The sequence below is a fragment of the Nuphar pumila genome, chromosome 12 (assembly GCF_984573655.1).
Source record: "Nuphar pumila chromosome 12, dmNupPumi1.hap1.1, whole genome shotgun sequence".
Lineage (NCBI taxonomy): Eukaryota > Viridiplantae > Streptophyta > Magnoliopsida > Nymphaeales > Nymphaeaceae > Nuphar > Nuphar pumila.
The window spans coordinates 106,080,226-106,104,106 of NC_143260.1; the positions used below are offsets into that span (position 1 = coordinate 106,080,226).

General features: G+C 41.1%; 1 protein-coding gene across 2 annotated transcripts; it reads right to left on the reverse strand.

Moving 5' to 3' along the window:
* Positions 1-500: 500 nt before the first annotated feature.
* Positions 501-23,491, reverse strand: LOC149821480 (serrate RNA effector molecule-like). Of its 2 annotated transcripts, none has more exons than XM_089982013.1 (12): positions 22,816-23,491; positions 20,390-20,499; positions 16,528-16,582; positions 4,674-4,748; positions 4,485-4,559; positions 4,352-4,399; positions 3,715-3,783; positions 2,774-3,580; positions 2,647-2,695; positions 1,436-1,710; positions 1,148-1,342; positions 501-965 (listed from the first exon to the last, which is right to left on the reverse strand). In XM_089982013.1, the coding sequence occupies exons 1-12, from the start codon at positions 23,211-23,213 to the stop codon at positions 905-907; spliced, it is 2,217 nt and encodes a 738-aa protein (XP_089838139.1). In that variant the 5' UTR covers positions 23,214-23,491; the 3' UTR covers positions 501-904. The 2 variants fall into 2 exon arrangements, with proteins under 2 accessions (XP_089838139.1, XP_089838140.1); XM_089982014.1 differs by having other exon boundaries at positions 1,514-1,710; positions 22,816-23,465.
* Between the last annotated feature and the right edge of the window lie 390 nt (positions 23,492-23,881).

The window sequence follows — 23,881 nt, forward strand, 5'->3', positions numbered from 1 at the left end:
CGAAAAATGAAGCGTGTAGCCTCAAGTAATCGGACAGTAGATTGTGGATGTTGGGAGCGTTGGTGTTTCGATAGTCGTAGTATAGTAGTAAGGCACGGTGGTCGTGGGACGCCACCCAGGGTTTTCCTTGCTTTGGCGAAGGTTCTCCGTCTTTAAAAAATAGTCGTAGCAGCAGTAGCATCACGTTGAACCAAGGTCAAATGTTGTGATCAAATCACTCGAAATACAAAGCTAAGAACCATGGCACAAGAATAAAGACACGGTGCTTGGATCCTGAAAAGAAAAAAAGATTAAAATTACATATATATATCTCTATAGGCGACAGGTATTTGTTTTTTTACGACAAAGACGAAGAACCCTGGCCAAAGCCAGGAAGAAAACCCCGGGTGGAGTGTCACAACTACCCTGCCTTGCATGGCTCACCTCTCTATTGGCTACAGATACTTGAAGAACAAGGTCTTTTTTATCTCGCCTACAACGGACACATTTAGCATCACAGGTTAACCCAGAACACTAAAGCTTAAATCTTACATTAGCAATAATAATATGCACAATCAAGCTGAAAACACAAGCATGCGTGCTGCCAGAAGAAAGAAACTGTTAACAATTGAAGTAGCACCCTGCGTTCAGAGTAATGGAAGCAGCCATGATACCCTCTGATGTTTTGTGTTCATTCGGTTGGGTGGCTCGAAGATAAACAAAGAGACCAAAACAGATGATTCCACTCAAATGATTCCCAGCTCCACGGCTGTCGCTCACAACCTCTAGTACAAAACATGCCAACACTCCCACAATCATGGGTAGATCTCTCGTAGTGCCACGATAACTGTTATTTGTGAAGTTGTATGCGCTATCCCTTCCAACTTTGGATTAATTTAATCTGAAGATGGTACATGGAGAAAAACTACAAACTACGGTAATCGATTACCGTAACTTCATCTTCTGGGGCATCAAGATCTTGGTAACTGCATCAACAAGATGAGAAAAAACGGTTAGAGAATTATAAGCAAACTGCATTCATTCATCATACCCTATTTCCAAATTTGAGAAACAAATCAATGAAAACAGGCAAGTTGCACCTTAAGCTATATATAACAAAGAAACAATTAAACAAACAAGTTGTCCATCTAAGAGGAACCTTACTCACCTCCTGAGGCGTCGAGGATCCTGCCTGAAAGCTGGAGGGACAGCAATAATGGGAGCCGGACCAACAACTGATGGCCCTGAACGTGTTTTCCAGACACGGGGACCACCATTTCCTTCGTAAGGACCTGGACCGCCTTGATCTCGCAACATCCGCATGGCAACTTCAGGTGGGGCAGGAACAAATGGACCAAGAGGTCTGCAAAAACATCCAATACATAAGATCAACAAAATAGACAATCCTGATCATCCAGACAAACTAAATAGCAAAAAGGAGAAACAGCAAGCATACCCAGCACCAGGTACTGGCATTAAGACAGGAGGAGGCGGCCGCATACCATGGATCCCAGGACCACTATAAGCATCATACCTTGGAGAATCAGGATTTCCCCCTTCTGTCCCACCAGCATTGGATGGATAATCACGGGATGGTGAGCTTTCGTCCTGATTGTACCTTTCTCCTCCATTAGCCTTATCAGCCCTGTCATGTTCCCTCCGACTACCACGATCATCTCTTGGACGGCCCACCGCATCTGAACCAGGCTTACGTCTCTGTGATCTGTCTTTCTGCACAAGCAGGAATGCAAGCAAAATTACAATTTGATGGCGAGGGTGGTTGTTTGTGAATGTGTCAATCATCATTAGTTCTCCCCATTGAGACCATCAGTAGGAGCACAAAGTTGAAGAAATATATGTTAAAGAGGGAAGGTCACAGATAGGATTAAACAGAGACCAATGGATGAACTAAGTACAGAAAAAGAAGACAGAATTTATCTCAAACAAATACTCCATATGCTAGAATGAATTTGATAGTTAAAAAGAAAATTATGTCCCCTTCCGTACCACAAAAGCATATAAATGAAGACCAATATACCAGGGTCGAAAATAATTAGCTAGAAAAATTAAGTACTATAATAAGACATTTGAAAGCCATTGGTTATTAATACAAGGTGATAAAGCATTATTTCAGCATATTTTTTCTCACGAAACTGGTATTTGAAAGTGAACGTTAAAATAATTATGGTACCACCAATTCCATTTCAGTCTTCCCAGATAACTCACTAAAAGTTTAAAAATAATTATCTCCTGTTTATATGTTCACAAGATATTTAATAAATTGCATTTATTCTTACCTTTCAACTTCCCATCTCAGGCAAGAGGAAAAGGCCACTATAAGATTAATGGGGGTATTTACCACAAAATAATATTTAGAACTAAAGATTGCTGAGAAGTCTCGGAAATCTGCCAAGAAATGGAAGGCACTCCTATGACAATTATGAGCTTAGAGGCCTTCCAACACATACGCAAGGCCACCAGGTAAGGGTATAAATGCAAAAGCTGAAAAGCACTCCCTTTCAGAGGCAAGCAAAGAATCACTCTTGATTGCTTTGATCAAAACATAAATGCATAAATTGTCAATTTCCACAGTGTGTGCACTAAAAATGTGTCAAAAAGCAAGTCAGACTGTGTATGATAAGATCATATCCATCATATGGTTCTTACCAGTCTAGGTTGTTGAAGAACAGGTGTACCACCAGGTGCATCTGGATCACTGCAACACCAAACATGATCAACCATCAACATTCTAAAACTTGGCAATGGATAAACCAAACGAGGGATAGAGAATTACTTCATGTAGTTCTGAAAATAGAGATCCTCCTGCACTTTAGAAGTCGGTTCCATTACAAAGTCGGCGTGCTTCAACTTTAGATGTTTATGCACAAATTCTGCAGCATGGAAGAGTTTGCTGCAACCCTTGGCTCCACATCCATATTTCCACCCATACTTCTCATCTCTTATTTTTCTGACAAAAGGATCCAAGGCTTCAATAGCAGCAGCATCAATTTTATCCTTCGCTGTCATTATTTCAAGTGGATCTTGACTTTGTAGTCTTCCTTGCCAGAAAGTGTCAAGCTTCTTTTCCCACTCTATCCCTGATGGTGGATTCGATTCATTATAGCTCTTACCCTCAGCCCTTACATGCCGCAGGCCTTTGGGTTCGCTAGTTTCAGTCATACCATAGTAATCTAAACTATGGATTCTCCACAGATATGTAAGAAGAGTATCCAATAGTTCAACACCTTCTAATCCCTTGACTGTTGATAGACCGCGTATAATAACAATAGGACCCATGGATCCACCATGAGATTTTTCAACCTCCAGCTTATCCTGATCCACACTACTAAGGACATTATCTTCAATGCCTTTTTCAGCATCAAGCTTCCGCACAAGTGCCTGTGCTTGTTCAACATCGGTATGAATTCTTCTCGGCTCAGCACTAACTGGGTGAGCCTTTGGGGCAGCTGAAAGAAGCTCATTTTCTTTGGCAGGACCTCTTCCATGCCGCCTTCTTTTGCCAGTGGCATCTGCTTCATCCTCTGAATTTGGCTCGCTGCCTGGTCCAGATTTACTTGATAAAGCAGTGACTCCTGGACCACTGATTCCATAAGAACGGCCAAAAGGTCAGGAATGCAATAATTTATCTTGAAACATGAAAAAGACCAGAAACAAAGGAATGCAATAATTTATCTTGAAACATGAAAAAGACCAGAAACAAAGTAGATATCCTACAGATCCACAGTTCCGCTCTGCAGCTCCAACAAAAACTCCTTTGCGGTAGCCCTTGCATTTTCATTTCTCCTGATAACATAAAGATGAAACACTTCTGAGAACCAGATTGTGATACCGAGAAAACATTGACCCATTTTTGCCATTGGGAAGTCTATGCTATAGTGAACTTTTGCTCAATATGGTTCCATTAAATCATCTAGGCCAGCCAACCAGGCATGCATAATAGGATATAGCAGATAAGCTTATCCTATTTTCTTCCATGGATTGGCAATCACTTAGTTTTCTCCTTTAACTTAACATGCAACAACTGAAACCATACCATGCACCAATTCATACTGTCTCTTATAATCATCAAGCAGGAGACAGGCATGCATTAAAAGTGATATTCAGCAATTATATCAAATTTCTCCTTTATACACCCTTAAAGATAAGACAGTAATTAAAGATTTGCAGAAAACTGATCAGTAGCATCACACATGATCCTCAGAAACAGTTTTCTGTAAAGCTGTTCAACTTGTTCACCATTTCATCAAAATATTAAGACTGTCATGTTGAAATTCTGAGATAAATGAAGAGAAGGCAAATATGGTCTAAAAGACAAAACAAGAAACTTGGAAATATAAAAGGAACAGCTGACCTTTCAATGACTGTCAGTAGATTTGTTGGATGATATTTGTCCCTCAGCCTATATTTTTGCATAATGACAAGCACATAAGAATGTGGATTGCAAACAGCAAATAAAAATGTATCTGTAAGGCATGAGTAAGTACCATTCTTCATCCTTGTGAGCATCAAAAAATGAACGCTTTTGAGTTGAGATATACTCTGACCTGTATTCTTCATACCTAGTTGATTATAAAAAAATGCTTAAATTAAACTCCTTCGAAAGAATAAGAACAAAAAGGAAGTTTAATGTAAGTGCAGCATTCCATAGTTGCAAGATATAAACAACTCGATACCTCCTTTCTGCTTCAGCAGGGAGTATATCATCTTCAAGCTCTTGAATGAACTGCTTGTACGTCATCAAACCTTCCCTGGAAACAGCATTGAATTTATAACCACATCTAAGAAACATATTTGTAGCTCCCGTTTCATAAAATAACCTATTCTATCAAGGAACTGTTGAAGAGTGTAATATGGGTTGCATAATATGTATTACTATTATTTGTACTACTCATGGTCAAGTGTGTATAGAATTATTTATAAGAGCACTTTTGTACTTTTCCAAGAGGTTAGTGGTCAACAGAATTTGTCTTGTAGTGTAACCAAAGGAATTGACTCCCTTTACTATGTATACTGTCATTTTCATTAGGGAATGAAGGTTTTCTTGTGCTTCTCACACATCTTCCTCTTCTTCCTTAGTGTGCTTGTGCCATAACTGTGTATATAGTATCAGAGCCATGTACAGCCCTAGGGAAGCCATTAGCAAGTGAAGGTGGGTGGATTGAAACCCTTGTTCATGTGCCCTACTGCTTCCTGCCTTTCTGTGTGTGCCATGCTGCTAACTTCAGCACCTTCAAGGTCACTGGTAGAGAGGTAGGAATTCAGTAAAGGGTGATTTTAGGAGTCTGTTGGAACAAGAATCGGCTTCATCAGAACTGCCTTTGTTTTTATATGGATTTTTAAAGGATTTTATGTTTCCGCCCCTTTTTGAGTTCAGATTTGAGAAATCTGCTCACTGTGCCCTGTTATTCTATTTTTAATCCTTCAAGAATGGTTGTTTAGGGTCGTTTTTTATATGGCATGCTGTGAATATTGGTTTTGGGTTTATTAGATGTGTTTCCAAGTGGATTTAATGAACGTTTGAGGAGTTCTGCTTGACGTTAACTTGTTCTGGAGTACATATGTCTATTGCATATACCGTTTTGGATTGAGAAGTAGAAGTTTGTGTGATGTTCTATGTTTATGATACTAGTATGCTTGATTAGGGACAGGTCCTATACTCTGTTGGCTGAGTTTATGTTGTTTTGATTAAATATAAAGAATCGGCACTTTGCTATTGCGATTGTATGTTGTGCTATTTGTTTTTTTTTCCTAAATGGTATAGTTGATTAGGCACAACCTTATACTCAGCTGGTTGAATTTGTGCTTTCTTGGTTGCATATTGGGATTTGGCGACTTGCTACTTGTCTCTCGTCTCTCTTTGGTGTAGTGTTTGTGTAAAACCCCATAAAAAAAATCTGTTTGGACCCGGGCCGGGTCGGGTCCGGACCCGACCCGAGCCCCTTTTTATTTTAGGGTTTTCAAAAAACCCGAGCATTCGGGCGCCGCAACCCCCCCCCCCTCTTCTCCCCCTTCGTTTTCGGGTTGATTGGGGAAACCCACCGAGGTTTCCCCTTTCATCACCCCCCCCCCCAAGCTCTTTATGAGCATTGCTGGAGGGCGAGGGGAGGCACGCCTCCCCTCTCGAGCTTCCTCCCCCGCGCCAGTCTCCTTCCCTGCTGCGCCCGCCGCCGACGCCGGCCACCACTCCCAGGTACGCCGTTCTCTCCTCCCTCTTTTCTTCCTCACCCCCTCCCTGTCACCTCGCCGGGAGGCCGGCAGGCGGCTCACAGCCACTGCCGCGGCCTCCCACCGCCTCCCTGTGTCACCGGGGCCCCAACAGGTGACCTACGCGGCCCCTGTCGTCCCCTTCTCCCTCTGCGATTCGCCGGAGTGCCGGCAGGGGACCGGTGGCCCCTGCGGCACCCCTTTTTGCTGCCACCTTGTGGCTTTCGGCAGGGGTTGGCCCCCCCTGCCGTCCAGTGCTGTCGGCAGGGGTTGGCCCCTTGCCGATCTGTGATGTCAGCAGGGGCTCAGCCCCTGCCACTTCGAGCTGTCGGCAGGGGTTGGCCCCCTGCCGACCAGTGCTTTCGGCAGGGGCTGGCCCCCCTGCCGACCAGTGCTTTCGGCAGGGGCTGGCCCCCCTGCCGTCCAGTGCTGTCGGCAGGGGTTGGCCCCTTGCCGACCTGTGTTATCGGCAGGGGCTCAGTCCCTGCCACTTCGTGTTGTCGGCAGGGGTTGGCCCTTGCCGACCTGTGCTTTCGGCAGGGGCCGGGCCCCCCTGCCGTCTAGTGCTGTCGGCAGGGGTTGGCCCCTTGCCGACCTGTGTTGTCGGCAGGGGCTCAGCCCCTGCCACTTCGTGCTGTCGGCAGGGGTTGGCCCCTTGCCGACCTGTGTTGTCGGCAAGGGCTCAGCCCCTGCCACTTCGTGCTGTCGGCAGTGGTTGGCCCCTGCCGACCTGTGCTTTCGGCAGGGGCTGGGCCCCCCCTGCCGTCCAGTGTTGTCGGCAGGGGCTCAGCCCCTGCCACTTCTTGCTGTCGGCAGGGGTTGGCCCTGCCGTCTGGTGCTTTCGGCAGGGGCTGGCCCCTGCCATTCATTGTTGTCGGCAGGGGCTCAGCCCCTGCCATTGTGTGCGGTTGGCAGGGGCTCAGCCCCTGCCACTTCTTGCTGTCGGCAGGGGTTGGCCCCTGTCGTCCTGTGCTTTCGGCAGGGGCTGGCCCCCTGCCATCTGTTTGCTGTCGGTAGGGGCTCAGCCCCTGCCACTTGGTGGCTGTCGGCAGGGGTTGCCCCCTGCCTCCACGCTATTTGTTTCTGACAGAGGGCTCAGCCCTGTCACCCCGCGGCTGTCTGCAGGCAAGGGCTCGCCCCTTGTCGTTTTTCGGTTTTCGGCCAGCAGGGGCACACCCCTGCTGCCTCTCTTTTTTCCCTATAGGCAGGCTTGTTCTTCTATTTCTCCGCATTATAATTAACATAGCACTGTTGCAGACCTCGCATCGGACCCCGCTCTGGCTCCGCGGCCCGAGCCTCATATCATCTACACGCGTAGGCGCACGTAGCTGCACGACATCCCGAGGTAGGGGAAAGTCGCACGAATAGTGTGTATGAACAAAATAAAATAAGAGTTCTGAGATAGAATAATTATTTTTGCACATTTGCGTATCTGAAGAAGTATTGTTTGATTAATGTTTTACTCTGTGTGATTCTTTTGAAATTGCATAATGTAAATTCTTTGGGTAGACTCATTCTAAAAAGAATCAAGTAGTTTACTTGGCATGCCTGTTTACGTGTACGATTACTTAACTCATAATTGTCTATTATGCATGCTTATTCCTTTGAAACTGCATACTTAAGATAGACTTTGTGAAGAGACTCAAACCTGCTGCAATTGCTATTATAACCGAACCTTAAGGTAGGTACGGTATGAATTTTATGTAAGATCATGGAGGGTATTGAAGTGTGAAATCTATACTTTACTGATTTTGATGTGGTAATATCGGCCTCCACAGGCCAATTGCTCAGAAAAGCAAAACATGTCATGTAGGAACCAAAAGAATCATAAACCATTATGTTGCCCTCTCATCGTAGTTGTACCTCTAGGAAGGTACGATCGTACTTTTAGACAAGTACGTCGCATGTGGGTTACGATGGTGGGATGATGAGGTTGTGGCAACCTCGATGAGTGAAATTAACAAAATGCTGAGATCACATAAACAGGTGACCATTCGCCTTCACAGGCAAGATGCTCGAGTGGGTCTAATGGACCAGAGCATGTAGGATGGGGCGGCGGTTAAGAAACCCCCGTCGTACCCATCCGATCTTCACGGTTCATCAAGGGAGAGGATGGATGGTACAAAGACTCCGATGGACAGGTTGTTAACAACCACCCCACGGGCGAAAGACTCGGTTTTCCCCAGTCATCAGAGTTAGGGGAATTGGGATTACCATAAATTATCCTAAGTGGTAACTCCCAGGCACTTCTGCAGAAGTTGGATGCATCCATGGGCCACGAATGCCTTTGGGGATTTACTCTCTTGGTCACTGACCGTCCCCTTAGGAGCGGACTCAGTCAGCCATCCGGGTTAATGAAAACACCTGACATAATAAACCCCCGGATCGGTCTCGGCTGTTTCTACGTTTCGCGTCTGTGCGTACCCACAGGCCAGTTAATATCAGAATTTAAAGAATATATTCATGAATAGATGTAGATGACTGAGACTTACACTGTTTCAACTAACCACTCTTTGCACTTATTACATTTGTTAGAATAGACTACAACTGCATTAATTGCTTAAATATCATAACTGTTTATCTCATGAATGTCCTGTTTTATTTTCATTCTACCTATCTGTTCGTGCACCTACTGGTTTGTTATAAAACTGACCCATTTCATGGGCAGGTGAGGAGTAGGACTTCACTGGCGGCCGATGGCGTGGTGCAACGTAGATCAAGATTCATCTTCTTTCTGTTGGCGGCTTGGCTCTGGGACTTTTGGAGTTTTCTTAGATTTATTGAACTTTGAAATAAAATGCTCATTTTGTAATAAACTGCAGATTTTAATCTATTGTCTTATTTCTTAAATTCCTTTAAGTTGTTGTACATGTGAATGATGGTTTTTCAGCTAACGTACCCAGAATTGTTGACTTGTGTTCCTTTCTAAATGTCTTCCGCTGTCATTTTTAAAAGTTAAAACTTTAAATCTTTGAAAGGTTTTTCGATAAAGTTTTCAAAATCACAAGTCGAAATTTTGGGGCGTTACAGTTTGCTTTGGTTGAGTGTTAAAAATTGGTGACTTGTTGCCTAGCTTCTTGTAGTGTTCATTGTTGCTTGTATTGCAGTGTATTTGATGTGTTGTTTGTGGCCTTGTGCAGCACCTTCATCTACAGTTGGCAGATTGTTGGGAATGGATAAGGAGTCAATACAAATTATTCTAGTTAGGTTTGACAGAACCAACCTTGCCTATTGGGTGGAGTTTATGCAAACTGTTGTTAGAGGATTTGGTTATAATGGGTACCTTGATGGTACCAAACCCAAACCCAACAAGGATGATGCAAACTATGACATAATGATTTTGGAATGGGAAAGAGACAATGCCAAGGTGAAGTCAGGGCTGTTTGGATCAGTTGAACAAAACATCTAAGTGAATATCATGAAATTTGAAGTTGCTAAAGATGCATGGGCTTATCTCAAGCAGGTTTATGACAAGTCTAATTGGGCAAGAAGATATTAGCTTGAACAAGAGTTGAAAAGCTTGAGGCAAGGCAATGAATTAGTGCAAGCATTCTATGCTTGATTTCAGGAGTTGTCAGACACTTGCATCCATGATGAACATCAGCAAATGCACCAAAGTGTGATGAGTAGGCCGAGTTTAAGAAGCGTGATGCAAAAGCTCAAGCTTAGAAACAGGTCATTGATTTTCTCATGGCTCTTCGCTCCGAGTTTGATGGTGTTCGTAATAGTATCCTCCATCATCCATTACTACCCTCATTGGTTCAGACTTTGTGAGAGGTGTTAGCTGAAGAGACTAAGCTCAAGTCTCTCAACAACCAGTTCACCAGTGAGGCGGTACTTACAGTAGCTCGTCAGGTTGGTGGTAGAGGGGGAGGTAAAGGAGGCTTGAGGTCGAGTGATGGCAGAGAGGATATGAGTTCTCTTCAGTGCCACTATTGCAAAGGGTTTGGACACATGAAGAACTCATGTCCTACCTTGAAGAAGAAGAGAAGAGGATTAGTGGCAGCTTCTAATGGAGATGAGGGCTCTAAGCCCAAGATGCAGCTAGAGAGTGGTAGTGTTGGTACTCAGGGCAGTACTTCGTCCAAGATGAGTGTCACTCAGAGCAATTGACTGGTGCTCAGATTCAAATCCTGGAGCAAATGAAACAGCAACTTCAGCAGTTGCAGCTCCTTGCTCAGTCGGCCATTGTCCCCTTTTCCTCAGAGCCTTCCTCTTCTTACTGCCTTCGCAAGTATCTCTGACAGTCCTTCAAGTTGGTTGATAGATTCAAGAGACTCATATCATATGACAACTCATGAATCTCTTTTAACTAATTGACAGCCCTACAATGGTGTCTATGTCACACGGACACTCCATTTTGCCCTTCATACCCGTGTCAACATGAGTCGACACTTGGACACACTATTTTACCCTTCGTGCATACAAGTTTGTATTCAATTTATAACTTATAATTATATTTTCAGCTTATAACTTTATATTTTCAGTATATAATATATATTTTAGATATAGCATATATATTTATATATATATAGTTGTGTCCTCGTACCCACATTTTTTGGAATTGTCGTATCGTACCCTTCGTGCCCACACCTACACCTATACCCAGGTGACAAAGAGTGGTGTGTTTCAAACTGCATATAGGCCTTTTATATCAATTTCCGAAATTGGTTGTATCTCTCAAAATTCCTACCCTGGTTACAAGTTAAATATCTCTTAAGTCTATCATGTTCTCTCTCTAGTATGAACCTTATTTTTGTTGGCCAAATTACTACATATAATTGCAATGTTACCTTCTCTCATGTTAATTGTGTTGTGTAGGATTAACTATCAAGGAGGAGGATTGGGATTCGCCATAGGAAGAGAGATCTCTATTATCTGAACCGGAGGGATATGGTTGAGCAAAAGAGAAGTGTAGAAGGGTGTAGCTATTTTGGATGAGTCTGTTTTGTGGCATGAGAGACTGAGACATGTTTTCACCTCTAGGTTGCAATACTTTGTAGCTTCTAGTAGCTTAGGTACATCTGAGTTAGTCGTGTCTGAACATGTAAAGAAGTGTGAGAGCTGTAGGTTGGAAAATTTTCATGCCTTCCATTCGAAGTGAGAGATAAAGAGTCTAAAAGTCCCTTTGAGTTTGTACATTCTGATGTTTGGGGGCCCTCACCCATTTTATCTGAGGGTGGTTCTTCATATTTTGTGACTTTTATAGATAATTGTACCAGGTTCACATGGGTTTATTTAACGAAGAATAGAAATGAGCTTTTTGACATTTTCAAGAATTTTTTTTTTAAGATTGAGACTTAGTTCTCTATTAAAATTAAAATGTTGCATACTGATTCTGGTGGAGACTATATGAGCAGTGTGTTTGAAAGTTCTATGCAGGAAAAAGGGATTAAGCATCAGCAAACCTGTCCACATACTCCTAAACAGAATGGTGTTGTTGAAAGGAAGAATAGGCACATTATGTTGACCACTAGAGCATTGGTATTTGGTGGAAATGTGCCTAGATGTTAAAATATGTATATATATATATATGTGAAAATTATCAAATCAATCACATGTCGTCAGGAGTGCTTAAAGGTATATCGTAATATCTGAAGTTGTATGGTTTTGCTCCAAACTATAAAGTGATGAAGATTTTTTGGTGTACTTGTTTTGTTCTCTTGCCTAGTAGATATAGAAACAAATTATCTCCTTGTTCTGTAAAATGTTGTTTTTGGGGTTTTTCAAAAGTAGATTTGGGTATCGAGGCATGTTGTGTTTCATGAGAATACTCCCTACTTCAGTAAAAGTAAAACTAAGGAGAAAAATTCAGTAGATTTCTCATTTATTATACCTTTCATTGTGGAAGAAAAAGTTGGAAAGGAAGTGGAAGGTCAGGGAGAAGAAACTCAAGGGAGAAGAAATAGATTTGGACAAACTTATAGTCGAAGGCAGGAAGATGTGGTAGAGATACCTTTCTTGGATCAGGTAGATGTAGAGGATACTGAAACCATAAAATCCAATTATGATCCCCTTCCTGCTGATGTGGAACACAACAGTTCAGAGTCTTTGTCCACCTCTTCACCTCCTCAAGTACGTAGAAGTTCCAGAGTTTTTGTGCCTACTACCCATTTTGTGACCTATGATTCCTTTTCTCCTCAACATCATGCTTATTTAGCTATAATTTACTTCTATGTTGAGCCTAATTCTTATGTAGAGGAAACCCTTAATGAGGAATGGCAATAGGCTATGGTTGAGAAGTTGAGCACTCTTAAGAGGATGCATGCTTAGATCTAGTAGAGCTTCCACTTGGAAAGAACGTAATTGGGTGTAAATGAGTTTATAGAATCAAAACCAAAGCAGATGGATTTATTGAGAGATATAAGGCCAGATTGGTTGCTAAAAGATACAGTCAATTGTTTGGCATTGACTTTGTTGAAACCTGTCACAGTTGCCCACATGACCACCATTAGTACTTTACTTGTGATTGTTACGGTTAGGCATTGGAATATTTAGCAATTAGATCCTCTGTCACATAGACACACCATATTGGCAGTCATACCCGTGTCAACACGGGTGCTGGTACAGGACGCAGCACGGGTACGTGCTGGTCCGGGTCGCGTCGGGTCCAACCCTGACCCAACCCAACTTTTACTTTTTCTTTTTTGTTTCTCGAGCGAAAGATAGGGAGGAAGAAGGAAAAAAAGGAAGAGGAGGAGGAAGAAGAAAAGAAAGGGGAGGATGAAGAAGAAGAAGAAGAAAAAGAGAGGAAGAAATAGAAAGAGGAAGACTCGAAACCCTCTCCTTCTCACCCTTGGCAAATAGAGAGAGTGAGAAGCAAAGAGAGACCGAGAGGGGGAGAGAGTGTGAGAAACCCTGAGAGAGAAAGAGAGAGAGATAACCTACCTTTGCTTCTTCTTCTTCTTCTTCTTCTTCTTCTTCTTCTTCTTCTTCTTCTCGCTACATCGAAAGGGCGAGAGAGATAGAAAAGGGTGAAGGGCTACACCCTTCCCTTTTTATAAGGTAGGTTTGGAAATGGATCTTAATATAGATCCATATTCAAACCCTCGCTTTCTTTATATATTTATATATATAATCGTATCTGTGTACCCTCACTTTTTGAATTTGTTGTGTCGTACCCTCTGTACCCATACTCGTGCCCGTACACGTACCCATGTGACATAGGTTAGATCTGAATAATGCATTCTTGAATGGTGACTTAGAAGGGGAGGTATATATGGAGTTACCCCAAGGGTACTCAGATTCACAGAGCAGAGTACGTAGATTAACGAGAGTTTTATATGGGCTTAAGCAAGTGCCTCGGGCTTTGTTTGAAAAATTCAGTACAGCTGTGAAGTTGATTGGATTTGTGCGGAGTTATCATGATCCTGCATTGTTTGTATCCTCTTCTGCATCTAGGAGGTGTATATTACTTCTTTATGTTGATGACATGATCATTACGAGTGATTATGTGCAGAAGATAGTTGATACAAAGAAAAGATTGGCTAGCATCTTTGAAATGAAAGATCTGAAAAGCTTGAAATACTTTCTTGTACTTACTGATCTTGTGGTGAAAGCTAGATTGGTTGATGATTCCAAGTGGGTAACTTCTCCGATGAAAGCTAATGTCAAATTAAGAGCCTCTAATGGAGAGAAACTTGAAGATCTAGCAATATATAAGCAATTGGTGGGCAGTTTGATATATTTGACTATTATTATGCTTGATATCACCTATGTTGTTCATGTTGTCTGCCAATGCAATGAGCTCTCCTACCTCAGTTCATCTAGACATTGTGCTTAGGATTATCCAATATGTGAGAGACACCATGCATTTTGAGATGTTCTTCTCCTCATCCTCTTCTACAAAAGTCCAAGAATTTTGTAATTCAGACTTTGGTGGATCAACTAAGGATCTTCTCTTAACAACTAGATTTTGTGTATACCTTGGGAGCTCTTTGATTTCGTGGAAGAGCAAAAAACGAGTTGCCTTGTCTACTGTAGGAGCTGAGTACAGGGCCATGGCTCAGACCAATGCAGAAATCATATGGATAAGATTACTTTTAGAAGAGCTTGGTGGTGTTGTCACTAGAATTATGACAATATAAGTGCTACTTATATTGCTAAGAAACCAGAATTTCATTAAAAGACAAAGCATATCGAGATTGATTGTCACTTTACACGAAAGGCCCATGAGGATGGGATCCCAACATTAATGCATGTGAGCTCAAAGGAGCAAATTGTTGATGTGTTCACCAAGAGTCTACCTGATATATGCTTTCAAACATTTCTCAATAAACTTAGAATGATTCCTCTAGCATCATCTCAAGTTTGAGGGGGAGTGTTGAAGAGTGTAATATGGATTGTATACAACAACAACTACGCCTTCATCCCAAAACAATTGGGGTTGCGATATGAACCAAAAAAGAAAATCATTCTGGGTCTTCCACATGAATCCTTCTCCTCCAATCATTTCTATCCAATGCCATGTCCTCAGTGAGGTTCAAAGCATTCATATCCTTTCCTATCATCTTCATCCATGTCTTCCTAGGCATACCCTGACCTCTTTTAACTAATATATTTTCCCATTTCTCCATCCTTCTAACTGGAGCATCATTAGGCCTTCACCGAATATGTCCAAACCACCGTAAACGATTCTCTCTCATCTTAAGATGATGCTCATGGTCAAGTGTATATGGAATTATTTATAGGGGCACTTTTGTACTTTTTCAAGAGGTTAGTGGTCAACAGAATTTGTCTTGTAGTGTAACAAAAGGGATCGACTCCCTTTAAGATGTATAATCTGACAATCACATATAACCTATAATTAGAAAACACTCACTATGATTTGTTTCCTTTCCACAGACAATTGGGCTGGCTGTGGAGGGTCCTATCAATACATGGAAAGAAAGGTACTAGAGCAAGCCAATCTCACATAGCATAAATAACCTAATCCAACTGAATAAAACAACAGCAAGTCTTCAATATGAATCCAAGAAAATTTGGCTGAAAATTTTCTCGTGCCGTGTTTATAATTCTTATGTCCAAATTTCCAAACAAATCATTAGGGTGTGTGGTATGCCTAGAGCAAGCTTCTGTGTTAAGCATACAAAATGGGTAATGAAGGTAGAGGCAGTCAGAATCCCAATTTCATTAGCCAAAGGAAGTATCATAAGTGAAAATCAGCCAAGCCATCTGCAGATAACAATACCAAATGGAAATTCAAAATTACAGGTTGACAAAGTTTTTTATGTTTTATATGCTGCAGTTATATTCTGATGTATCAGAAAGTGAAGGAATATGTGAGCATGTTGAACATGTTGCTGGAGCTAGATCAGCCATGCTAGAATGGAAATTCAGATTATAACTACATGCACTTTAGGTCACTAAATGTTTATGACAAGATATGAATCAACCTAAGCTGCCTTTAAACGAAAAAAAACTGCTTTTGCTCTTAAAACTCACTCTACTTTTGAACTGGTGCTCGTAAACAAGCTAAGGCTAGCATACAACAACCACGAAGATTCACATGTTAATTGCTTCAGAACCTTATTTTTACGCATTCTACACATCAGCAACCTAATGCTTGAAGCCAGAGATGTCTTTACTAAAATACTAATGATGAAAATTGATACAAAAGAATGTCATGTTTTCTTAAAATACATACCAATACATAAGAAATTGCATCACAAGATCATCTTTCCAATGTATTTAGGGCATAATAGATGATTTTATGCCAGAATATAGCAATATTTAAGATTGTAACATATTTTATCCCTAAATAAACATATTGTGGTATTTACTTATTTTCCTATTAAAATATTTAGGGCATGTATGGAAAGATATAAATAGATAAGGGCTGCAAAAGTAGTTTGGTTTAACTTACAAGACTTTCTGTTTTTATGTTGTGGGGGTGGAGGAAGGGAGCTGGTAGATTGCCCTTTTGAAGGGCAATTGAGAGAGTGGTCTGACATTTGGGAAAGATAATATAGTAATGTGGGAATATTTAGGTGTCCCTTTCCACAATTTCATTTACATTGAATCATACTATTAGTCTTGGTATCAGAATAGCTGATATAGTCATGATTCAATGGGCCAGGTCCACTTACTTTGTAAGATCTGTACAGTTCGTGCCTTCTTGGACACATGAAAGACAGGAATTAATGGAGTGGCCAAATTTCAGTAAAGATTCTTTGTGTTTGTAAGATAAGAAACCAATTATGACAAGCTGCATATTAGACAAACAACTATATTGATAACATCAACATGCTGATGCAAAAAAAAATTATATTGATGCATGCTAGAGAAGCTACATGGATATCCATTTCATTTGGGAACTCAAACCTTTGTGTGCCACCAATTGTGTTTGGGCCATCACCAAAGTGTGAATCAGACCAATCTGCAAAGGATGATTTAAATAAGCAAATGGTTTCAGCAACAATGTGATCAACATACTTCGAGAAAATTAAACATTTCAGAGAGAGCCATATGGATTTACAATTTGCATATATGAATAAATAATAACCATATAGATCCACTGAATAATTGTTATATATATCCAGCCTTTGAAGAGATTGTTCAACCACAAAACTATGTTAAATGGTTCCGCACTAGGGCCAATAATATTACTAGGAAAAAAGACGAAACAATCAATGAATGGACAAAGTTGACCAATGAACAGCAGGAAAACCACTACATCTAGACATTTGCTAAACATGGGAAACTGTTTAAGCTTGGTGAAGTGTCAGATGCAACGCTGACTCAATATTATGATAGTTTTCAGCATCTATTCTCTCTAACATAACTGGAAGATTCAGATAATATTAACCTAGATCAGACAGCTGAAGATCCTACTTACAAGGCCATCAGTAGGAAAGAGGTAAAAATTGGACAAAGATTTGGCACTCACAATCGAAGTTAACTTGCAGTTGCAAGTGGAGTGTAACACAAGGTTTTTGCAGAGGCAGCATAACATTCAGGATATTATGACTGTTTTAGTACCCATTCTGTACAGTGTACTAAAGGATTCAGATAGTATTGATGTATGCCAGAAAGCTTGCAGGAAAAAGGTGAATGTTGCGTGAGGATTTAGCATAGGTGGCTGAACGCAACTTGCAGGTGCTTGAGGATTGGGAACATTAAGCGTTCTGAGGATAAGATCCATTGTCATATCCATATGCTCAAGCAAAGGGCATTATCTCATGAACAAACATAAAAGGACTGGTAAAATGACCTGGGCTAGCACTAGAGGCAAAAAAACAGCCTATGTCACATAGGTACAGGTACAAAGAGTAGAATACGAAAATTTCCAAAAGGATGGGTGGGTGGGTGTGTTTATACACACAAATACACAAAAACATGCAAAAATGTAGAATTACGCTACACTTTACAAATGCTCAAGATATGAAGTTATATGCTGTCCTTTACAAACAACAAGTCCAAATTATGCTAAAAGGTTTACAGTAAATTAATAAATAACAGGTTGATTGAAACATAAGATAAATAAATGCATCAAGTTCAGTTTGACACCCATCTGACCCCTGCCCAACAACACCCAGCACCAGTACAGGTATCAGATAGCTATGACTCCGGTACAGGGGCCAGGTAGAAGTACCTATTTTACATAGAAAAAAAACACTCCATAATCCCTTCATTGATAGAGGTAAAGGAGAATATATTCAATGAAACATGTGGGACAGGCAGCACTGATCCTTGCAGAGCAATTTACATTGATCTTAATCTATTGAAATTTTAGTACATTTTTCTGATCCCACTGAAGGGGAAGATACCATATTGTACAAGCATATCTGGCACCACCATCTTGTTATCTGAACTTTTAACCACGCCTGTATCTCATTTTTACCCGTTAAATGAGCTTTTTTCCCTTTTTCTTTAGGTAGAGAATCATTTAATTCCTTGGCTTGGAAAGAAAAAATGGGGGCATTGCTGAAATTGTGGACATAAGGACAAAAGCAATTATAAAGATATGTTCCTTTCTATGCCACATGATAAAAAGGATGTCAATACATGAGAATGATGAATTTCAGCCAGTAGAGGTGGCACATCAGCTAATGACAAGACAACAAGGCTACAAGACACAACACTTTGTAACTGCACAAGTATGGAAAAGGAGCTTCCATAACCAAACATTTCTTATATCACACCAATATAAACAAATTTAAGAATGTTCAAGCCATAGCACACATAGTTAGATAAGACAGTACAAACGCAAAGGTAGTTGGGAATCTTCAAGCCATAGCAAACATAGAGAAGAGAGCTGATAGAATAAAATTGAGATTGAGACAACGCTGTATTACTAAATCAGCACTAAAATTAGCAGAATAACACATCTATTCGAAGAGTTAAAAAATTAAAGCCTTCCAGCAATAACTACATGCCTTTTAGGAACCAAAGACCTACTCTAACTTTTTCTTGGATAAACAAATCTCAGCTATTCAGTGAGACCTCAAACCAAAAAGGAAAATAACATCACATTGATAGAAGAGCCCATAAATGTATGAAAGCAATATCATGCCTTTTAAAGATAAATTTCTACCTTCTAAAATTAAGCTTTCATAACACAAAGTGAAATAATATGGTTCCAGAAAGATATTTCTCATAAAGAAAATGGCACAAATTTTCCATGCTGATGGTTCAAACATGGAAAAGACGTAACCAGCAATTGCATGTCATAGCATGACAACCTATGCACAGACTCAGCAGTAAGGGCACGTTTGGAAGCAAGAAAATAGCTCATAGGAAAAGAAAATTTTGCCTATGAGAAGTTTTGATATGATAAGTTTTCTAAAAGAAATTTTTTTGCTTGTTTGTGTAGCATGAGAAAAACAGGCTGAAAAAGTACAAGAAAAATTTCTGCTTGTTTGTGTGTTGGAAAAACTTTCTAGAACCAACAAAGATTCACACCAAATCAATAGATCAATTTGTTCTTAAATGGATGAAAACCAACAAATCAATTCGTTCTTAAATGGATGAAAAACTAACAAATCAATTCATTCTTAAATGGATGAAAACCAACAAATCCATTTGTTCTTAAATGGATGAACCAAACCAAAAACTCGAAATTCACCACCAAATCATTTCTTGATTCGTTCTTTAAATGGATGAAAACCCACAAACCAATTTGTTCTTAAATGGACGAATAAACCAATAGTTAACAGATTTAACTATGAATATGTATTGCAGATCATTTTCTCTTTCAAATAAAGCCAGCCCCATAGACACAAGTAGTCATAGGTCTAAATTTGCATTTTTAGCATCATCTTACCTACCACCATTTTCCAGCCATCTGACTGCCGGAACATGAGGTTTTGGCGGCATCTAAAAGCAATCCATCAGGGCACCTCCGGCCAATTTGGTGGCTATAACAAAAGAACAAGGATGGCACTTCACCCACTTCCAAAAGCCCACCATCAATGGATCCTACACCAGAGCCCAAAACCAGCAAGGGTCTGAATAAAATTGGCCCTTGCTAGATACGAAGAGGTACTCTGCCCTCTTCCGGCCGACCTGGTCACCTGAAAAAAGGGCTAGTATCTGCCATTTGACTCAGGACGGCCCTTCAAAAAACCACAACAGATCAGCCACCCCATCTCCGGTAACTAAGAAGGGTCCAGCTGCATCCGGCCAAAAGGGTGGCTGGAAAACAAAGTGGGAAGGTGCTATCCGACATGCGTGGCACTTCACCCACCACCTTTTTCCGGCCACCCCATCACCAGAAAAAGACAACCGGAAGTTTCGCTACCTTGGTGTGGTGGAAGCGGGGGTGATGATGGCCGGAGAGATGGTCGGTGCACCGGAAAATGGTGGCCGGAGAGAGAAAGAAAACTTTTGATAGGAAACATTTCTCCACCTCCCCTGGAAGAATGTTTCCTATCAAAAAGTGTACTTTAAAAAAAAACTCTTCTCTCGTTTGGAAGGGTCGGAAAAACCGTACAGATTTTCCACTTTGTATCACTTTTCCTACATCTTTCCCACTTCCAAATGTGCCCTAAAGGACGCAAACAATTTTATATAAAATTTTAATCATACCAAACTGAAGTTAGAGAACGCAAACATGTTCCTTTCAAGATAATGCAAGCTTAAAAGTATATTGCCTCTTTTTCAGCTGTGAAGTTCAAATACGGTGATCAGTATAACTAACTACTATATTTTTGAGGTTGAACTTTTCAATTGAAACAGCAACCACCTTGATAACCTCCATATGAGCGATTTCCATGTCGGCCCCTTTCATCATGGTAACCAGGTCTCCCCCCCATTACGCCTCTATCATATCCTCCCATATAATCATAACCAAACCTGAAATGAAACTGAAGATAAGCAAATTTTGTTGAAAAGGAACTGAAAATATACAGGCATGTACCTTTGATACTAAGCAAAACATTATGGCATCCATTACATCTTCATCAGAATCCACCATTTATGAAAGCAGAGGACAAAAGCTTATCCAAAAATTTAGAAGGGGAAAAGAAAAAGGTCCAACAGTGCTTAGCACTCATACTTGCCAAGTTGATCTAACCACAAAAGGATTTTAGTGCTGCATTTATCTGGTATCCTCAAAAAGTTGTCACTATTGCAGATAAGGATGTCATTTGAGTCGATACAAGAGGCACAGCCGAGTTGAGCTACTGCTTTAAAGCCTTACACTAGGACCCATGAGACCAAACAAAAGAAAATCTATTTACAGTAATTTTCACAGCATTGAGCATCTGACATACTCCATAGCTTCTCTATTGCATCAAACACCAAGTCCAAAATGGCATGTGAAAACTATTACCAATACTAATAAATAAATAAAAGGTAGCCCAGATTCTTTCCCATAGACTCTTGAAGAATAAGGCTATAATGACACTTGTCAAGAACAAGCAATCCTAAAACTAAGCCAACATCTACAATCACTGTTATAGGCTTATAGCCCTAGGCATCAACATTTGACAATCACTTCGCTTCTCTCAAGCCTATAAATGAACTTGTATCATACCAAGATTTTCTATGATATCCTTCATCTTGCTTGCTCCATGAAATCTGGTAAAAAAATGTGTGTATACGAGCAGACAATATAAATCATCACCTAAACTTTACTAAGGTGGATGTTGGTATTCAAGTTGCACTCATGGAATGTGATTAAGGTGGTAAAAAATGTGTGTATACGAGCAGACAATATAAATCATCGGGTAAACTTTACTAAGGTGGATGTTGGTATTCAAGTTGCACTCATGGAATGTGATTAAGGTGATATGTATCACTCCCTGATCATTGCAACTTCATCATAGGAGCCTCATGTCCAACTCTATGTCAACATATAGCATCTTCAATCATAATAGTTCTCATGTTGTATGAGCCATGGCTCTGTACTAGGCCTCTACATTAGATTTGGCACCAACATCTCTTTTTTCTTTTATTCCAAGTAACCAGATCCACACTAATGGAAAAAACCAGCCGAATGATCACCAATGCCTATATGAAACTAACATAATGTATAGGATCGGCATATATAGCAAATTTGTACAGATGACAACAGAAATTCGTTAACAAAATGCTCAACCATTCCAGGTCTACAAATATCTATTTTTATACATATCGTGACATATATCACCTACATATGTATATATACATCTGTCTTCTGGCTTTTGTAGGTCATGCAGGCCCTATGCAAGGACTACTTTGTTTCTAGTACTTCCTTAGGTTCCTGAACCATGCATTTCCATTTTCTAAAACATTTTATATTTTAACCCAACATCAGTCTGTGCAACACAAACAATTCAGAAAAAGGAAGACCTAATGGTGGCACTTATAATCTCCAAAAGTTCCATTTTCAAGTTTGTTTCATGACTTATTTGTTCAATATCTTCTGCAATTCTTTGCCACTCCAAAAAAAGAGAAAGTACCATTCCACTTAATCCGTCAAATTATTCCATTCAAACACACTAAAATAAGTTCAGTTCAGCACTTCAACTTAGTCACCGAAGAGTGAGCGGCAAAGCTCGAGTGAGAAACAGAGATGGACTGTGGATGCTAACATGGATATTTTAAACATCTAGCAAAACAAAACTCCAAGTTTCTAGAACAGCATGATGGTGAATCTTCGCCTATTCTTCAAATCAGGAAGATGTACATGACAGCCAGAGCTTATATGTAGGACAAAAAGCTAAACTGCAAGTATAAGCCACCACAGAGTTCACTCAAATGCTTTGATTCTGCCTCATTGAATCCAACGGCTGTTCTGTCCACCAAATCATGTCACCCTTTTTTCTTCATTTTTCTCTCCAAAAAAAAAAATCATGTCATCCAATTGTGACAAAAACTAAATTTGTTCTATAGTTTTACCCCCTAATGATCGCTAATTTTGGCCACTATGCGTTTCTAAGACCAAAAAGAAAGCAACCCTTATCACTTTTATATAATATATGCTCTCAGATATCCTCGCATCAATCAAACCAGTAGAGAAAAGCATGAATAAACTAAAACTTGCGCTGTAACACAAAGAGTAGGAGAAGAAAGAGAAGGGATAGAGATTTAACCCATCTGTGTTAAAATTGAGCTATTGGAGCATTGGCTAACAAGCAACCAGGTGGAATACTTCAATCAAACCAACGAATTCAAGAAAAAACTTACCTCCTGTCATCGGCACCAAAACCTCCCCTAGGGCTACCGCGGCGATGATCGTACCCGTCATCTCTCCGAGTCCGTTTGAACGGAGGAGAATGTCGAGAAGGCGATGGCCGGCGATCCTGCGAGACGTACGGCGGAGGACTAGGGCTGCTCCGTCGCCTGTACTCCTTGTCCCGGTCCCTGGATGAGCCAGCGGCGGCGGCCGAGGGCGACCGGTTTCGCTCGTAGTAATCGCCTCGCCGATTAGGTAACCTGTCGTCCCGCTCATCCCTCCTCTCCCTGGAGTCCCTATCCCTCTTCCTCGGCGGCGGCGGCTCTTCCGCCGCCTTCTCCTTCGGCTCCGGCTGCCTCTCCCGCCTCCGATCTAGGGTTTCCGGTGGTACATCTATCACCTCCGCCATCGAAGCGAGTGTATGGGAGATTAGAACCCCAACGACGGAACAAAACCCCGAGAGAAGACTAGAATTGGGGATCGGGATGAAGAAATTGAGGGCGGGGATTAAATCATTAAACCCTAAGGACCAGAGCTTCGAGTCCCCTCTTTCAATCGAGAGGATGAAGAAATGCTTTCTTTGCTAGGATTTCTGAGAAACCCCACCTTCTTCTTCTTCTTCTTCGGGGGCTGAAGCGCAACCTGAGCGGAAGAGAGGACGAGTGACTCCACACGACGAGCCGAGACATAAATGACCTTTCGTCATGGATCGTAGGTCCGCCTATCATTGATCTGGGCCGCATTGGTACACAATACACCCCTAGCCCTACGGGTAGGCAACGGGCCGGCCCGCTGGGAAACCCGGCCCACGGCCCGCCCGTTAGACCCGTGAGTGTAATCAGGCTGGGTCAGGTCAGGCCGGGCCGGGATTATTCTATTATATATAATATGAGTCACTAGAATATGAAAAACTAGAAACATGAGCAAATATGAGCATTTTCAACACCTTTTTTTTTTTGCAAACCCAACCATTGCTCGGCAGGGTGAATTTGCTAGGAGTCAACCATTGGATAAAATGTGATTTTTAGAATGCTTGAATATTTAGAAAGATTATGAATCATTGATTTTAAAGCCTTA

Excerpts from the sequence above, each read along its gene's own strand:
- LOC149821480 (XM_089982013.1), bottom strand. The coding sequence starts at position 23,213 with ATGGCGGAGGTGATAGATGTACCACCGGAAACCCTAGATCGGAGGCGG. Across the intron at positions 4,560-4,673 it reads CCTGCTGAAGCAGAAAGGAG|GTATGAAGAATACAGGTCAG; the intron begins GTATCGAGTTGT and ends ATAATCAACTAG. Across the intron at positions 2,696-2,773 it reads TATTTTCAGAACTACATGAA|TGATCCAGATGCACCTGGTG; the intron begins GTAATTCTCTAT and ends TTGGTGTTGCAG.